This window comes from Choloepus didactylus, assembly GCF_015220235.1.
Source record: "Choloepus didactylus isolate mChoDid1 chromosome 25 unlocalized genomic scaffold, mChoDid1.pri SUPER_25_unloc2, whole genome shotgun sequence".
Lineage (NCBI taxonomy): Eukaryota > Metazoa > Chordata > Mammalia > Pilosa > Megalonychidae > Choloepus > Choloepus didactylus.
This window is the reverse complement of record NW_023637607.1, coordinates 476499-495827: the sequence shown is the minus strand read 5'-3', so window position 1 is coordinate 495827 and position 19329 is coordinate 476499. Positions and strand designations below refer to the sequence as shown.

Below are 19329 nucleotides of genomic sequence, written 5' to 3'. Positions count from 1 at the left end.
GAATATCTGTTTTGAAAATTAAAAAAAAATGATGCATATGGAGGCTAACAGTTGTCATCTTTGAAGTATCAAAAATTAGAGCCATTTTTATATCAAGAAATAGGGTATTCGTTCAATGTTATGCATTTATATATCTGTTTATATATATACACCAAACGGCAGTATTAAACTGATATTTGTTTATATAAAACTACATTCTTGATATAAAATGTATTCATGGCAGGCTATTAGGAAATAAAACAGTGTATAGAATAGTATATAGCAGCATGACTGAAAATATAAGGTCTGCATGCATATATACATATACAGATATATACAAATTATCAGAACTTGATGTCTTCATGTACAAATAAAAATTTATTTTATCTTGTCCAGAGAAATCCCTAAACTTTCAGGTCAGCTATTCTACAAAGAAATGAAGTCCTGAAGTTTCCTGGACCTGGAGACCCTAGAGCAGAGGAGCCCAGGTCTGGGTCTTCTACAAGAACTGGGCTGGTGACCCTTACCTTTCTGTACCTGTGCACCACATGTGTGCTGAGACAGACACTCCAGCATAGTCTCTGCTGCCACCAAAGCGCCGGGGGGTCAGAGACTTCCATTATCCACTGCCCACCCCAAAAATGCCTTCCTCACAGAGACATGGACATGTATGGAGTAAATATTTAGAGAATTAGTGGAATTACAGAAGAGTCATGTAAAAACAAAATACAGCATTTCCATGTACCCCCTATCGTTGACACTTTGCTTTACTGTGGTATCACTCTTACAACTGATGAAAGAATATTAAAACAGTATTATTAAGTATAGGCCCTATATTAAGTATAGTCCATAGTTTAGGTGTATTTTCCCATATACCACTCTATTAATAACACTTTGTATTAGTGTCATATATTTGCTATAATACATGAAAGAACATTCTTATACATGTACTATTAACTCAGCTCATCATTCATGTTAGGGTTTACTGTGTTATACAGTCATATGTTTTATCTTCTAATTTTCATTCTAGAAACATACATGACCCAAAACTTCCCATTTCAACTATATTCACATACATAATTCAGCATTGGGAATTACACTCACCATAATTTGCTACCATAATCGTCATTTCTAAGCCTTTACAAACAACCTAAATTCTGCAAAAATTCTGTTCTACTTGAGCCTTTCCACACCAATGCCAGGTGTTAATGAAAAAGAAAACTGTGTGAGGAGAAGTATATGAAAATTCTACATTTCTGCCTGGGTTTTCTGTACATGTACAGCTTCTCTAACAACAACAACAACAAAAAAAAACAAATGAAAATAAACAAAACTGATGAAGTAGATCTGTAGCTGCTTGACTGGGGACTATCTATGATGTCCATTTCTGTGAAAAATGAAGTTGCCAAGAAATATCTATAGCATGATCACATTTTGAAAATGAAAAAAATGTACTTACATGTGCATCTGTATTCATATAATGTAAGATGTGGTAGCTACATACTAATCTGTTAGTATTAGTTACTTAAAATAATGAGAATGAAGAAACTATATATCTTTTGTCATATAACAATCCATATTATTTCTCTTTTCTTAGTGAGCATGAGTTACTTTGTAACTTAAAATTTTAATAAACCTTTAATACCTTAAAAAGTGAATTAAGGGAGGCGGGGCAAGATGGCGGCATAGAGAGGAGTGGAAGCTAAGTAGTCCCCCTGGAACAACTACAAAAAACCAGAAACAACTAGTAAATAATCCAGAATAACTGTGGGAGGACAAATGAGACCATCCACTTATCATACACCAACCTGAATTGGGAGGAATGCCTGAGAACACAGCATAAAATCTGTAAGTAAAACCTGTGGATCCAAGTCGTGAGACCCCCTCCCCCATAGCCTGAGCTGCAAAGCCTCATGTTGCCAGAGAGAAGCTCTCTCCCAGCAAGTGAATATAGCTCAGCTGAGCTCCAACTGGGGTTTTAAGTAGCGAGTGTGAACTGCTCACTACAGGTACGCATCTCCAAAAAACAGTCAGAGGCTTTGGGTGATGACTGACCTTGGAGAGCTGGAGGGTCGCCTTGGACTGGGTCTGAAGGGGAATATCTGTTTCTTTTTTGGCTCAGTGGAGAAAGCCCCAGTCATGTTCAGTGTCTAGGGCTGTGAATCGGGGAAGGGTGGAGACAGCACAAGCAGAGAGTGAGACCATTGAAATGCTAATGACCTCCACCTGGGGGCTCTGTCTTCTCTAGGAGGAAAGGGGTGGGGCCCTTTCTGTTCAGAACCAGATCCCAGAGCCTGGGGGAACACGGCCACACCTCCTCACACCAGTCAAGAATTATAGGCTAACAGGCATCACCTGCTGGGCAGAAAAGCACAGTGACCTGAGGCATCAAAGGGTGGAGCAATTTTCTAAGACACAGCAGCAGGGAAACCAGATACTGAATATTTCTTCCCTCTGGGACCTGAGCTTGTTCTGGTCTGGGGAAACCTGATTTGGATAACCAAGGAAACCATGCCTAGACAACAGAAAATTACAACCTACACTAAGAAAAACAAAGTTATGGCCCAGTCAAAGGAACAAATGTACACTTCAACTGAGATACAGGAATTTAAACTAATGCTAAATCAAATCAAAAAGTTTAGAGAAGATATTCCAAAAGAGATAGAGGCTGTAAAGGAAACACTGGGCATATATATGGCAGAAATCAAAAGTTCAAAAAAACAACTAGTAGAATCTATGGAAATGAAAGGCACAACACAAGAGATGAAAGACAGAATGGAAACATACAACAGCAGATCTCAAGAGGCAGAAGAAAACACTCAGGAACTGGAGAACAAAACACCTGAAAGCCTACACACAAAGGAGCAGATGGAGAAAAGAATGAAAAAAATATGAGCAACGTATCTGGGAACTCAAGGATGAAACAAAGTACAATAATGTACATATCATTGGTGTCCCAGAAGGAGAAGAGAAGGGAAAGGGGGCAGAAGCAATAATAGAGGAAATAATTAATGAAAATTTCCCATCTCTTATGAAAAACAAAATTACAGATCCAAGAAGCGCAACGTACTCCAAACAGAAGAGATATGAATAGGCCTATGCCAAGACACTTAATAATCAGATTATCAAATGTCAAAGACAAAGAGAGAATCCTGAAAGCAGCAAGAGAAAAACGATGCATTATATACAAAGGAAGCTTAATAAGACTATGTGCGGATCTCTCAGCAGAAACCATGGAGGCAAGAAGGAAGTGGTGTGATATATTTAAGAAACTGAAAGAGAAAAACCACCAACCAAGAATCCTATATCCAGCAAAGCTGTCCTTCAAATATGAGGGAGAGCTCAAAATATTTTCTGACAGACAATGAGAGACTTTGTGAACAAGACACCTGCCCTACAGGAAATACTAAAAGGAGAACTACAGCATGATAGGAGAAGACAGGAGTGCGTGGTTTGGAACACAATTTTGGGAGATGGTAGCACAACAATGTAAGTACACTGAACAAAGATAACTATGAATATGGTTGAGAGAGGAAGGTGCGGAGCATGTGAGACACCAGAAGAAAGGAGGAAAGATAAAGACTGGGACTGTGTAACTTGGTGAAATCTAGAGTATTCAACAATTGTGATAAAAGGTACAAATATGTTCTTTTACGAGGGAGAACAAGCAAATGTCAACCTTGCAAGGTATTAAAAATGGGGAGGGATTGGGGGAGGGATGCAATCAGCATAAACTAGAGACTGTAAATAATAGAATCATTGTATCATTCTTCCTTTAATGTAACAAAGGTGATATACCAAGGTGATTGCAGATAAGAGGGGGGGATAGGGGAGGCATGTTAGACACTTGACATTGGTGGTATTGTCTGATTCTTTATTCTACTTTGATTTAAGGTTATTTTTCCTTTTGCAGCTTCCTAGCTGTCATTTTTTTTCCTCTTTCTTTTGCCTCTCTACCTTCTTTGACTCTCCCTCCTGCCTTGTGGAAGAAATGTAGATGCCCCTATATAGATAGTGGTGGAGGTGGTGAACACATAAATGTATGACCACACAGAGAACCATCAATTATTTACTTGGGATGGAATGTATGGTGAGTGAACAAAACCATAGTAAAAAAAAATGGGTTGATGACAAAACCTCAAGGGCAATATACTGAGTGAAATAAGCCAGACACATAAGGACAATTATGGCAGGGTCTCACTGATAGGAATTAATTATAATATGTAAACTCATAGACATGAAATATAAGGTACCAAGATATAGGACGAGGTTTAAGAAAGGGGAGTGGTTGCTTAGTATGAGCAGAATGTTCAATTAGGATGAACTTAAATGTTTGGAAATGAACAGGGGTGTTGGTAGCAAGACGTGAGAATAACTAACAGTGCCGAATGGTGTGTGAATGAGGTGGAAAGGGGAAGCTCAGAGTCATATATGTCACCAGAAAGAAAGTTGGAGTTCAAAAGATGGGAATGTATAAAACTGAATCCTATGGTGGGCAATGTTCATGATCAACTGTACAAATACTAGAAATCACTTCCATGAACCAGAACAAATGTATGACAATACAATTAGAAGTTAATAATAGAGGGGCATATAGGGAAGAACTATATACCTATTACAAACTATATACTGCAGTTAGTAGTATTTCAACATTTTTTCATAAACAGTAACAAATGTACTATATGAATACTACGAGTCAACAATTGAGGGGGGTTGGTTAGGGATAGTGGAGGATTAGAGTTTCCTTTTCTTTTTTCATCTTTCACTTTATTTCTTGTCTGGAGTAATGAAAAGTTTCTAAAAATTGAACAAAAATTAAGTGTGATGGATGCATAGCTGTATGAGGGTACCCAGGGGCAAGTGATTGTACACATTGGATCTTTGGATAATTGTATGGTATCTGAACAATCTCAATAAAAATGAAAAAAAAAGTGAATTAAGATCCTGGTCAATGGTAATTTTAAAATTAGGATGTAGAAAGAAAAGTAAAGAAATCCTTTCTCACTGCATGACTGCCAACCTTATTACACTCCCAAATCAAAGTACTCCTCACACTTTGTCGCTCAAAGAGTTTAATAAAGAAAAGCTTGGGTATAACATGAATTCAAAGTTCAGAGCAAGTAAACATAATGGACATGACATAGACATGCTATTGTACATCAGGGCTGTTTCATGTTGAACTTTTCAAGGGTCAATCTCAGTTTCTTCATCATGTCCTTCTTTCTTCATTGACTTCTCAGAATTTTTCTTCTGGGCCTCTCTTTTGCTCTGCTTCCTGTGCCAGCCTGTTTGGCTTCAAGGCCTTAGCCAGTCTCTCCCTTGCTTTCTTCACTCTCCGTGCCTGCTTCCTGACATCATTGTAAGTTACCTGTTGTCTGCCAAGGGGGTCTGAGACACCATGATGACCTTGATCTACCCAATCTACAGAATTGCCAGGAGAGGGCTCGGGACTGATGTGAAGATTTCTGTCAACAGCAGGACCCAGGGGCTCAGCAAGACCACCTGGTACAATTAATTCTAAGGCATTTGGGAATTCCAGGGTACTTAAAGGTTCTCCTGCACTGCCGTATGCCTGGAGCCCCTCCAGTCTCCTGTACCAATACAGCTGATTCGGCTTCTCCAAGTTCTCCTCTGAACGCCTGTGTCTGATAACATTTCCAGGATTGGAACTAATTTTAGTAACAGGCCTCAGGAATATGCAGCTGGTCATTCTTACAGGGAGTGCAGAGCTTAAACGAGGCTTCCACTTGGACAAAGATAGAGGGCACTGCTGTTTCCTCTGTGAAGTCTGGGATATCATATTGTATTGGTGCTTCCCCTTTAAAAAGAAAATGAAATGTAAATTTTGAGTGAAATGCAGGACAAAGACTACATGCAATGGTGAATTCTCTTAGCTCTGTTGGAACTGCAACCCTCTCTGACTGGAGAAATGTTTCTGAAATTGCACTGTGCCTCATAATCCTGGATAGATTTTGCAAACCTTGGATTGCAAGAACCACATTCAGGAGATTCTGATGCAGTAGGTCTGGGATGGAACTTGGAAGATTGAACTTCTAAGTTCCCAGTGATGCTGCTGCTCCTGGTACAGGCAACACAGGTTGAGAACTGGATCATGTATAACATCAAACATACATTGAGTAAAGGACAAAAGTTCTAGGTCATTGTCCAGTGCCAAATCCAGACAATTTCCCTCTCCACCATCTTCTTTGAGGATAACAACCTCTCACCATTTCTTTTACAATGAGACTAACTCACTATAATATGGACAAAAGGATGAAAGTTTTCTTTGTACCCAAAGATTTGAAATTTTTACATGACAATCTTTTTTCCAACATAGGTCACCTAGTTTCCATAGCTCCTTTAGTGTATCTTCTCCAAAGAAATCTGCACTACTCCATCCTTACCCTCATAATTCCATTTGAATTACTTATGCCTCCAATATTTTCTTAAAGTTCCTGTAGTTTCAATCTCTTTTAATAGATCCTTCCCTCATCTTTTAAGTTCGCACAAATCTCTTTCATCTGAAAACAATCCCTCATCCAGCATTCCTGGGACCCCTCTCCATCCATGCAATTTCCCCCATCCTTTGCCAGTGAATTGGGGTGAAATGGTCAAGTACATTCAATTGTCTCAATTTCCACACAGTGCAACCAAGTGTCCTATTCCCATTCTACAGTAGCTTCCCTTGCTAGCCCCATAAATCACTTATTTTATTGTAGAGTGGAAAATCAGCATTACTAATCTGCTGTAATGCAAAGCATCTGATACACTTGACTGTTCATTGCTTGCAGACTCTTTTTTCCCCTGGGATCCACTCACTGTATCATGTCCTGCTCATGGATGGACCATATCACCAAGCCACATCACTGGCTCCCTTTTGTAACCATCCCAGGAGGGATGAGTCTAAGAAGTCAGTCCTGCTCTCATACATGTTCTCTCCCTACATCATCCTCTAGGCAATCATATCAATTCTCATGTTGTCAAATATCACTAGCAAAATGAAAATGTCTTCAAAATTAGCCCATCTCTGACTCTCTTCCCCCACTCCAAATATCCTCCTGCCCACACTGTAACTACATCAGAAATTACATTGATATATCAATTCACACCGAGCAGGTCACACATTGAACTAAACATCTCCCCCCAAATCTTGCTCCCCTCCCTCAGAATAAAAAACCCACATCTTGGAGCTACTATATGGTCTAAAACCTGAGTGTCATTCTGGAGACCCTGCCACTTAATTCTCCATCCACATTCCTGACCCACTTACAGAGCCACCACTTTTGAATAATACTTGATCACCTTTCAGGTCAAAAATTAAATATTACTAACACAATTTGATCATTCCTGATCTGGTAATCTAAGTACCAAAACTCAATTTTCCCCTCATTTGATACGTTTTTTAGGAAACTTTTTACTCATATATGTACTATTATTTATTTATTTCATATATTTATTACTAAATCAGATGCACTAAAAAGACAAGACTACTGTAACTTTTTCTGAGGCTTTACAGAGAGCAGTGTTCAAATATTGTTTTTCACATAGAAAATGCTCAGATTTATTGAAATAAATTATTCAAACTTTAAAAATGTACTTTCTTAAATACTTCAAATCAATCCACATAACAATACATTAATTTCTTTTGAGTTGTGTACTGATAGATTAACTCCTATCAAGGATTGCAAATCCTTTCTCCCCATAATCCTATCAAGTCTCTAGATACAATAATATCTTACAGTGCAAACCTGATCAGTTCATCTTTCTTTATAATCCCTTCACTTCTGTCTTTAGGAGATATTAAGAGAAAGGGAGACCAGGAGACCATGAATTCCATTTTATTCCTATTGTCCTGCAATGACCATATCCCTATCTTTCATTCCCTAAAATGTCCAAGTTTGGAGGGAACTTAATTGCTTTCCAATTTATAGGTCACTTACTATGTGTGAACCTCAGATCTAAATTCTGTGATCCATGGTTACTACTCTAGTTTATCCTAAGTCTTTGTGAGAAGAAAGAAACAATAAACAGCAATGCATTTACAACATATATTCAGGTAGAATGCCATCTCTCATCAATCATAAGATATAATTAGTGATGGAGAGAGATCAAGAGACACAGATGGAAGATATAAAGTTGAAGAAAAAGTGAGAAAAATTAACTACAAATAATGGTTCCATAACTGATGATATGATATTTTAGTAAGGACAGAATGAAATAAGATGGAAACATACTGGGTAAAAATGTAATTTCCATAAAAAGGATTATTTTAAAAATGCAGGGCTAAATTTTGCTTTTCATAGAAGCAATTATGGCAACATGTAATCTGACCTAGGTAACTGAGAATGTTTCCTATACAAAAATGTACAAATACCTTCAATATTACCTGGCAAATATCAATGCCTTGAACACAACTTACTATAAGATATTGACTCATTTAAAGAAATATACACTAACAATACATTTTACAGATGAGAATAAATTTAAGTGACTGCTTTGCCATCATAGTTATTGAATTCAATACTCACCAGGAAAGGCTGGCTTGGAAAATCTGTCAAGGCAGGGACCCCCATAGTGGCCGAGTAGTCTGTCTCCATTGCAGTTCCGAGAAGCAGAAAGCCTGACTCCTGCTGGAAAATGAACTGACTTCTTCCTCTTGTTCCCTTTTATGGAGTAAGAGAGTTGGTAATCTAATCATCCCATAATCCAGAGGACACACCCAGCTCTGCCTGTAGTAACAGTGGTGATTAAACCATGCATCCTTGATTTAATCTAACACATATAATTACTTTTATGGCTTCCTGACAAATGTTAGTATCTTGGAAAACTATTAATCCCTGCCTTTTGCATTATTATTGTGCATTTAATTCTACATATGTGATAATCTCCACAAAAAATTTCTATTAATGCTTCATAATACAAAATATTCACTTTTATTTATCTGATATTACCTTTCCAGGAGTCTGCATCTTTTCTGCATTTTCAATATTCAATCCGTGATCATTTGCTCTTGAACCCACTCTATTAATTTTTTCTAATGCAAGGCTGCTAACAAGGAAAAATTTCTGTTTAAGAATTTCTGAAGAAATCTATATTTGGGGGCAATATTGCTGCTGAGAATAGAATACTAGGTTGTGAGATCCTTACATACTTTCAAAATGACAAAACCTTATTCTATCTTATTTTATTAATCCTGTGATATCAGCTGTCACAATATTCTTGCCTCTTTGGCTTCTGGGTTCTATTAAGATGTTCTCAATATCTTTAGTTTTCAAGCCATGGTTTGGCGCATTATAGTTTCCTAAATATTGACAGTGCTCATGGTACATTGAGTTTCCTGTATCTGGAGGCTGATGTCTTTCATCAATGTGGAATATGCTTGTGTATTTTCACATCTTATTATTCCACAAATGATCTCTCCTAGTCTAACAATATCTCACTTGTCTCTGTGCTAAATTTTGCAATGTTGTGCATCCTGTGATTTGTTGGGATAATTGCTTTTTTGTTATTTTACTCTTAAGTCATTGTGCCAGTTTGAATATATCATGTCCCCCAAATGCCATTATCTTTGATGTAATCTTGTATGGGCAGATGTTATCAGTGTTGATTAGATTGTAATTTTTTGAGTGTTTCTTTGGAATGCGCCCCACCCAGCTGTGGGTGATAACTCTGATGAGCTATTTCCATGGAGGCGTGGCCCCACCTGATCAGTGGAGCCATAGAAATGAGCTGACAGGCAGAGGGAACTCAGTGCAGCTGTGAGTGACATTTTGAAGAGGAGCTACAGCCAAGAGGGACACTTTGAAGAAAGCACAGGAGCTGCAGATGATAGTTTGAAGATGGCCGTTGAAAGCAGACTCTTGCTCTGGAGATGCTGAGAGAGGACAAATATCCCAAGTGCAACTAAGAGTGACATTTTTGAGGCACTGAAGCCTAGAGAGGAACATCCTGGGAGAAAGCCATTTTGAAACCAGAAGTTTGGAGCAGATGCCAGCCACAAGCCTTCCCAGCTAACAGAGGTTTCACAGACACCATTGGCCATCCTCCAGTGAAGGTACCCGATTGCTGATGTGCTACCTTGGACATTTTATGGCCTTAAGACTGTAACTTTGTAACCAAATAAACCCCCTTTTATAAACGCCAATCCATTTCTGGTGTTTTGCATCCTGGCAGCATTAGCAAACTAGAACAGTCATCAGCCTCTTGTAATCAATTCTTAATTCCTTTCATTCTCAATTTCAGTTCTCATTATAAAACCAAAATATTTTAATTGAAATTTTTAGAAGGGTAGATTCAATATCAATGGGCAGTCCATTTATACTTGCAATAATATAAAACATTAATGCTAAAGAAAAATTATAACATGTATCAAATTAAGATACACGACAAGCTATACCACTTTAAGATATATTAAAAATACACTGGTGGTGGTGTGGGAGAGTCTCCATAAGATGCCTAAGGGGCCACCATGCCTCTTCCCCATCCCAGAAATGCAGGGCAGGTCTCAGGTCAGCCCCAGGTGTGTGCATTGGGGCCTGCCTGGCAATGGCCGGCCCCTCAGCATCAGCTGGGCAGGGTGCACTTGGAGCTCCCTAGCTAGGCTGGTTGTGTTCTCAGATTCCCACTCCCAGGCAGCCAGTGTGAGCCAGCCGAGGCCGCCCAGGCTGCAGCCTCTCAGCAAAAGCAGCTCTAGGGGAGGTTCCACCCCCATGTGTCCCCGCTTAGCCCCACCCTTGCATGGTGCATGTAGATTCGGTCCACAGCCCACCGCTGAGCATGGCCGCTGGAACCAGGACCTGCCAGGCCTGGGTGGGCTCGGGGTCCGGCCAGCCACAACGAAGCTGGACTCGGGCTTTCCTGGCAGTCTCTGTTGTTTCAGGTCTGCATTTGGGCGATGGGCCTCTTACACACACCGACCTCTTTGACCCGGCTTTTCAGTCCCAGAAGGTGGCTGTCTTGACCACCATGGCTCATTCCTCAGTGCATTCGGGCCTGCAGGGCATGCAGAACCTGAAAGCAGATCCAGAAGAGCTTTTTACAAAACTAGAGAAAATGGGGAAGGGCTCTTTTGGTGAGATATTCAAAGATGTTGACAATCAGACTCAGAAAATGGTTGCCATAAAAATCAATGATCTGGAAGAAGCTGAAGAGATAGAGGACATTCAACAAGAAATCACAATGTTGAGTCAGTGTGATAGTCTATACATAACCAAATATTATGGTTCCTATCTGAAGGATACCAAATTATGGATAATAATGGAATATCTTGTTGGAGGCTCCACATTAGATCTATTAGATCCTGATCCTCTGGATGAAATTCAGATTGCTAATATATTAAGAGAAGTACTGAAAGGAATTGATTTTTGCATTCAGACAAGAAAATTCATAGAGATATTAAAGCTGCCTACATTTTGCTCTCTGAACATGGAGAAGTGGAACTGGCTGATTTTGATGTGGTGGGCCAGCTGACAGATACCCAGATGAAATGAAATACCATCATGGGGACCCCTCTCTGGAGGGTGCCTGAGGTCACTAAGCAGTCAGCCTGTGACTCAGTGGCAGACATCTGGTCCCTGGGCATAACAGCTACAGAACTTGCAGAAGGGAAAACACCTCACTCTGAGGTGCAGCCCATGAAGGTTTTACTCCTCATTCCAAAGAACAACCCACCAATGCTGGAAGGAAACTAGCAAACACCAGATGGAGTTTGTGGAGGCCTGTTTGAATAGGGAGCCAAGCATTAAACCCACTGCTAAGGGGTTACTGAAGCACAAGTTTATAATACAAAATGCAAAGAGGACATCTTACTTGACTGAGCTCATTGATAGGTACAAGAGATGGAAAGCTGAGCAGATCCTCCCAGACCCCAGCTTTGAAGATTCAGATGTGGAGACTGATGGCCAAGCATCTGGAAGCAGTGACTCTGGGGACTGGATCTTCACAATCTGAGAAAATGATCCAAAGAATCTTGATAATGGAGCCATTGGATTTAGAAAGAAATAAGATGAAAGACATCTTGAAGAGGCCTTTCTCTTAGTGTTTATCTACAATTATTTCTCCTGTGTTTGCAGAGTTGAAGGAGAAGAGCCAGGTGTGCAGTGGGAACATGTGGTCCATAGAAGGACTGTGAGGGGCCATCTACCTGGCAGGAGAGGCCTGCCCCAGGATCCCCAACACCATGGTGGCCCAGCTTGTGTAGCAGCTCCAGAGAGACTCTCTAAGTGGTAGAGGAACTTCATCCCACTGAAATTTCTTTGGCATTTGGAGTTTTCTTTCTCCTTTTTTCTTCTTTCTCCTCCTTTTTAAAAGTCAATGAGAGCACTTTGCCAACTCTGTGGAAGAGGTGCACACTCAAGGAGTGTTGCTCCCCAGGGCTGTGTTCTCCTGTCCAGGGATTTACACTTTCCTGGCTGTGCCATAGCAGGACAAAGGCTCCCACATGGGTGGAGTGGGGAGGGTCAGCTCCTTTAAGAGGTCATTTTATTTATTCTCATTTTAAATTTTAACTGTAGTGCATATATTCAAGGAAAGTGTCTTCAGAAACAAAAACAAACACTGAAATATATATTTGGGATTATAAGGCAACTGAGAAAATGAAACCTCAGTTTTCTTGCTTTAAGTCGATTACTCCCCTGGGAATTGGGGAAGTGCTCTGGTGGATCAGTGTACAGATTTGTATATAGTGTCATTTTTATGGAATCCCTTTTGGCATGCTTCAGGAATTGCTGTGTACAAATTGGCCAAGTGCTTCTGTAGATAATGTCAGTAAATATTTGACAGGCCATAACTTGAGTCTATTGCCTTACCTTTGTTACATGTAAATTTTGAATTATTTGACCAGTGATTTGGGTTTTATTTTGTTTTTGAAGGTTTTTCCATTAATAATAATTAATGACCCTCTTTCGGCAAACTCCTATTTATACCTCAACAAATGCACATTTTACTTTTGTTTGCCCTATAGCCTTTTTGGTACATTTAGAAATTGATTTCCTTTTTCATCAATGGTACTATTAGTTAGTGTTTTATATTGGAACATAGTTTGCCTCATGAAGTTTAAATTTTTAAGTTTCTCCCAAATGAAGCACTCTCCTTTAACATTTTGTTTTAAATTGTGCAACTGCCAGTCCCCAGCACCAAATGTACCATCCTTTCCAGTATTATTTTCTATTGGACCTTGTAGTGAAATCTGCATATCTTCTTTCCCATCTAAAAATTTCTGAATGCTTAAAATAAATTTTATAACACACTTTAATAAAAGAAACATCAAGACATAGGGAGTAGAAAACCACACGGTGGAAGATGTTACATATATTACATATGTCAGTAAATGACATCAACCAGGACATATGATTCTGACAAAAGAAAAAATAATACTGAAGACCAATTAGAAAAATGGGTTAAAAAATGAATAAGCACTACAGAAAAAATCAAAACCATTGGTCAATTAAACTATGAGTACATCAGTTTTGCTACAATTCAAAAGAGCAATACCAAGTTCTGGCAAGAAATCCTTCATGCAAGTCTAGTGGAGTTAAAACTGGTAAAACTATGTTTGAAAACTGTTGGGCAATGTGCCGGTTTAGATATATTATGCCCCCAAAAGTCATATTCTTAAATAAAATCTAGTGGGGTCAGATGCGTTAGTGTTGATTAGGTTGGAATCTTTGATTATTTCCATGGAGATATGACTCACCCAACTGTAAGTGATAATTTTGATTAGATTATTTTCATGGAGGTGTGGTCCTGCCCATTCAGCATGAGTCTTGATTAGTTTACTGGAGTCCTTCAAAAAGAGTCACACAGTCCTAGACGCTTGATGATACTTAGACATGCTTGGAGGTACAGACAGGAGTTTATTTAAGAGTTGAAGCCCAGAGTTTCCCCTGGGATATGCTAAGAAAGGATCCCCAGGGACCTAGAAAGAAATGTTCTGGGAGAAAGAACCAAGAATGCATTAAAGCTGAAAGAGGAGCTGGGATACAATCCAGATCAGCAGGCACCAGCCACATGACTTCCCAGCTAACAGAGGTTTTCCACACACCACTGGCCATCCTTCAGTGAAGGTATACTAATGTTGATGACTTAGTTTGGACACTTTTATGGCCCTAGAATTTGTAACTTAATAAAACCCCTTTATAAAAGTCAATCCATTTCTGGTATTTTGCATAATGGCAGCATTAGCAAATTGGAACAGGCAGAATCACCAAGTCTGTATTCATGCATTTTCTGTTACTCAGCGCGCGCGCGCGCGCGCGCACACACACACACACACACACACACACATTCCCAAGAGAATTGTATACATGTATTCACTGCAAACACATTCTAGTATGGCCACAACACTTGGAGTCAAAAGAGCTTCCACACTGAGAATTAAACAGTCATCAATAGAAGATGGATAAATACTGTGGCATTCACAACCAACTATAAGGTACCTAGCCACAGGTATTCTCCAATCACAACAGACTCAACAAAAAGGAGGAATCTCAAGGCACTAATGTTTAGCCAAACTCGAGACAGCCCATGTGATGTGGTTACAACCTGCTGCAGTGTGGGGTCAGGTATTAGGACCCACACTCGGGTGGCCAGATTCTGCCCTTCTGCTGCTGTGGGTCAATCAGTTCCTAAATAGTTGAGTTCAGTTGAGTGGAAAAGTGCCTGCAGTGAGTTGCAGAAACAATTGTGGGGTTCTGAATGCAAGAGAGTTTCCCAAACTGATTTTTTGTAGGCTTCCAATTTTGTCATTAAAAACTAGACAGCTGTGAACACAACAAAGCGTAAACTGATATACCTTGAAATCAGCATGATTTTGCTTCTTTTCAGAAGGGTAGGATTTAGAGTTAATATGGTCAGATTAATACCTGGATTTGAGCTATAATTTTAATTATAATTACCCTCATAGCACTACATGAATCAAATTCCTCTCATAATTCTGTGTGTTTAGGGTGGTTACTTGGTTTAGCAGTGTTTCTTAATCTACATCTTCCCCAACTTCAAGTTTTGACATACCCTTAGTTTTGTGTAATTAGAGGTTTTACTTTGTTTTTGGGTAACACAACTTGTTACCCAAAGTTTGTTAGTCAGGAAGTGGAATGTGTGCTTCTGGGGAGATGGTATTCTCTGACATATAAGCCTTAGTTTTTGAAGGATCCTTGTTGCCTGGTTCTGAGAAGTGAGTTCATTTCAGTAATCCCTGCCCACTCCCAGTCATAATTCTGAGCTCAGCATGTATGTCTGCCCTTCCCTTAGAGAGAAATTTTTATTCATTCCTGTTGTTTCCACTCAGCTCAATGGTTTTCATCAGTACTCTAAAGGTGACAGAAATTTTTGTCCTTCCCCCTTGCAATCAGGCTTTTGTTTCTTAGTGATGAACCATCCACAGGAGATTTTATTCCCTTCTCTCAGTTCTAAACCCTGAGGTGAGTTTTGTAGGCTTTCCCCAGTCTTTTCTGTGAATTCCTGGATATATGGAGAAAATACTGCAAGAGAGTGCACATTCCCCCATATTTGATTTCCCAAGGGGCTCACTGTGTCTCTCCTCTGCAAATTCATTCTCCACCAGTTTGCTAATAACCCTAGTTGAACACTTCTTACAGGAGATTGGTCATATTTTTCCATAGTAAACCAATATTCATGTCTCTTCTCTCCATAGATTTTGGGTCAGTTGTTTGTCCTAAGACTTCATGGTCCAAGAATATTTGTGAACTGGCTATGGGGATTTTTTGGACCATTTTGCCTTATCAGGTTAGGATAATATTTTTCCAAACCCACAATATCTGCGAACGGTCACTGTTTTATATTAATTAATGCAATCTAGTTTTAATGCAAGTACCCGAGGAAAGACTCTCTATTAGAACTGGCAAATTTGATTATACATCTCCACAAATGAATTTTTACAGTCCACTTTAAGGAACAGAATTAATTAGAACATATTTTACAGTTCACAGAATCAGTGGGAGAGTTTGAGAAATAATATCTTAGTCTAAACTTACAAGAAAAAAATGGGAGAAAATTACAACGTATAGTTGGCTAATATGAAATTATTTTTTAAAAGATTATAGTCTGTAGGTTTGACAGTTTGGATACATTATGTACTTCAGAAAAAGCCATATTCTTTAATGGAATCTTGTGTGGGCAGATTGATTAATCTTTTTGATTATGGTGTGACATCTTGATTGAATGTTTCCATGGGGATGTGACTCATCCAACTATGGCTAATAAATTTGATTAGATTATTTCCATGGAAGTGTTACCCAGCCCATTCAGTGTGGGTCTTATTTAAATCATGGAGTCATATAACAACTGACAGAAGAAGCTTGGTGCTGCAGCCAAGAGAGAATTTTGGAGAGACACTTGGGAGCTAACTGCTCTGGAAATGCTAGCCTGGAGTTTGCTCTGGAGAAATGAGGGGACAAAATGCCCTAATTGCTGCAGCTGAGAGAGACATTTTGGAGATGGCCAGTGAAAGCACACTTTTTCTAGCCCAGAGTTTGCCTGGGAGAAACTAAGAGAATACCCCCCAGATGCTTAGAGAGAAACATCCTGGGAGAGAGCCATTTTGAAACCAAAACACTGGAGCAGATGCCAGGCATGTGCCTTCCCAGCTGATGGTGGTTTTCCAGATGCCATCACCATTCTTCAGTGAAGGTACTTTATTGTTGATGCCTTTGGACCCTTTTATGGCTTTAGGACTATAACTTTGTAACAAAATAAACCCCCTGCATAAAAGCCAATACATTTCTGGTATTTTGCATAACAGCAGCATTGGCAAACTGGAACAATAAGTTTTGTTCTATGGAGGCCTAAATGCATAAAAATATAAAAAGCATTCATAAGATATTCTGGCATTTAGAAGGCATTCCATATATTTTTGCTATTATTATTTTATTATTGTTAAATGTTTATTTTTTTATTTTTTGATGAATAACATGCCTATGACTTGTATAGGCCTTGTTATCATTGATCATATATATTATATTGATCTGTGAATATCTTACAGCTTTAAGAAAATGTTCCTACAATTGTGTTGTTTCAGAGTATTTTCTTTGTTTTTCTGCATTGTTGCCTTCATGTACTATCATCATAAACATTTTGGTGTACTTGATTTCATCCAAAGAAACATTTGTCTGTTGTGGACCTAAAAAAATATGTAAGAATAGGAGCAAAACCCAGGATATATTTGCATTCTCATGCCTATTTTAATCTGTAATTATTCCCTTCCTCACATTTTACTTGCAAATTAATTGTCAAATAAATTGGATTTTTGTCCTGCAGAATTCTTGGTCTAGAGATGACTAATCATATTCCAGATATCACTCAATCAGTTCTTCTGTTTTCTGAATTTTTCTGTAAAATTTTATTTAATTTTATATGATGGATGTGATACTTATTTTACTGTTGACAGAAATAGTTCAAGGGTGTTGATAACTTTCAAACTTATATGGAAGGATACTCTATCATCAACTGCTTACTTAACTTGAGATACAGGTTATTCAAGAAATTTAGGTAAACACTTGATTCATTACTTTATCTAGAATTTATCCATATATTTAGTTGATTTCCCAAAATCTTTCAAAAGTGATCTTTAAAACTGTACTTTGATACATTGTAAAAAAAAAAAACTCATAGATTTATATTATAATGTGTTTCAATTCAAGGAAAATGGTATTGTTTCCTATGATCAGCTGTCTAATTTTTGGATAGGAGGATCCCTTCAATCTGACCCATAAATTCATAGACAAAAGCTTTTTAATTTTTGATAGTGTTTTTTTCATTCAGTTTTTTGAGATGTATTCACATACCCTACAATCACCCACAGTATACAATAAACTGTTCACAGTACCATCATATATTTGTTCATTCATCACCAAAATCAATTTTGTACATTTTCATTACTCCAAAAAATTAGAATAATATAAAATTAGATATAAAGAATAACACTGAAAATATCCCATCCCGAGAGGGGGCAAGATGCAGATTGGTGAGCTGTATGTTTTAGTTACTCCTCCAGGAAAGTAGGTAGAAAGCCAGGAACTGCGTGGACTGGACACCACAGAGCAATCTGACTTTGGGCATACGTCATACAACACTCATGAACACATTGAACTGCTGAGATCAGCGAAGTCTGAATATTTTTGTGGCTGGGGGACCCATGCCCCTCCCTGCCAGGCTCAGTCCCGTGGGAGGAGGGGCTGTCAGTGCTGGGAAGGAGAAAGGAGAACTGCAGTGGCAGCTCTTATCAGAAACTCATTCTACTGATCAAAACTCCAACCATAGATAGACTGAGACCAGACACCAGAGAATCTGAGAGCAGCCAGCCCAGCAGAGAGGAGACAGACATAGAAAAAAACAGCATGAAAAACTACAAAATAAAAGCAGAGGATTTTTGGAGTTCTGGTGAACATAGAAAGGGGAAGGGCAGAGCTCAGGCCCTGAGGCTCATATGCAAATCCTGAAGAAAAACTGATCTCTCTGCCCTGTGGACCTTTCCTTAATGGCCCTAATTGCTTTGTCTCTTAGCATTTCAATAACCCATTAGATCTGTGAGGAGGGCCCTTTTTTTAAATCTTTTTTTCTTTTTCTAAAACAATTACTCTAAGAGGCCCAATACAGAAAGCCTTAAAGACTTGCAATTTGGGCAGGTCAAGACAAGAGCTGAACTAAGAGACCTCTGAGACAAAAGGCAATAATCCAGTGGCTGAGAAAATTCACTAAACACCACAACTTCCCAATAAAAGGGGGGTGTCCGCTCACAGCCATCATCCTGGTGGACAGGAAACACTCCTGCCCATTGCCAGCCCCATAGCCCAGAGCTGCCCCAGACAACCCAGTGTGACGGAAGTGCTTCAAATAACAGGCACACACCACAAAACTGGGCATGGACATTACACAACCCTCAGCTGGTTGTCCCAGAGTTGGGAAGGTGGAGCAGTGTGAATTAACAAAGCCCCATTCAGCCATCATTTCAGCAGACTGGGAGCCTCCCTACACAGCCCAGCAGCTCAGAACTGCCCTAGGGGGATGGCACTCACCTGTGACATAGCACAGTCATCCCTCAACAGAGGACCAGGGGGTGAATGGCCTGGAAGAGGGACCCACTCGCAAGTCTCAGGAGCCATATGCCAATACCAAGGACTTGTGGGTCAGTGGCAGAGACAAACTGTGGCAGGACTGAACTGAAGGATTAGACTATTGCAGCAGCTTTAAAACTCCAGGAACACCAGGGAGATTTGATTGTTAGAGGCACTCCCCCTCCCTGACCACCCAGACACATGCCCCATATTCAGGGCGGGCAATACCAACTACACACACAAGCTTGGTACACCAATTGGACCTCACAAGACTCACTCC

The 19329-nt window shown here is 39.3% G+C and overlaps 1 protein-coding gene and 1 pseudogene across 1 annotated transcript; one reads left to right on the top strand and one right to left on the bottom strand.

The window, feature by feature from the left end:
- Positions 1-5215: 5215 nt before the first annotated feature.
- On the bottom strand, positions 5216-5779 carry LOC119525524 (putative methyl-CpG-binding domain protein 3-like 5). Its single transcript, XM_037824307.1, has one exon. It carries the CDS (start codon positions 5777-5779, stop codon positions 5216-5218), a length of 564 nt encoding a protein of 187 aa, XP_037680235.1.
- Positions 5780-10944: 5165 nt separating this feature from the next.
- LOC119525644 lies at positions 10945-12226 on the top strand (annotated as a pseudogene).
- Positions 12227-19329: the final 7103 nt, after the last annotated feature.

Coding starts and splice junctions, on each gene's coding strand:
- LOC119525524 (XM_037824307.1), bottom strand. CDS start 5,779: ATGATATCCCAGACTTCACAGAGGAAACAGCAGTGCCCTCTATCTTTG.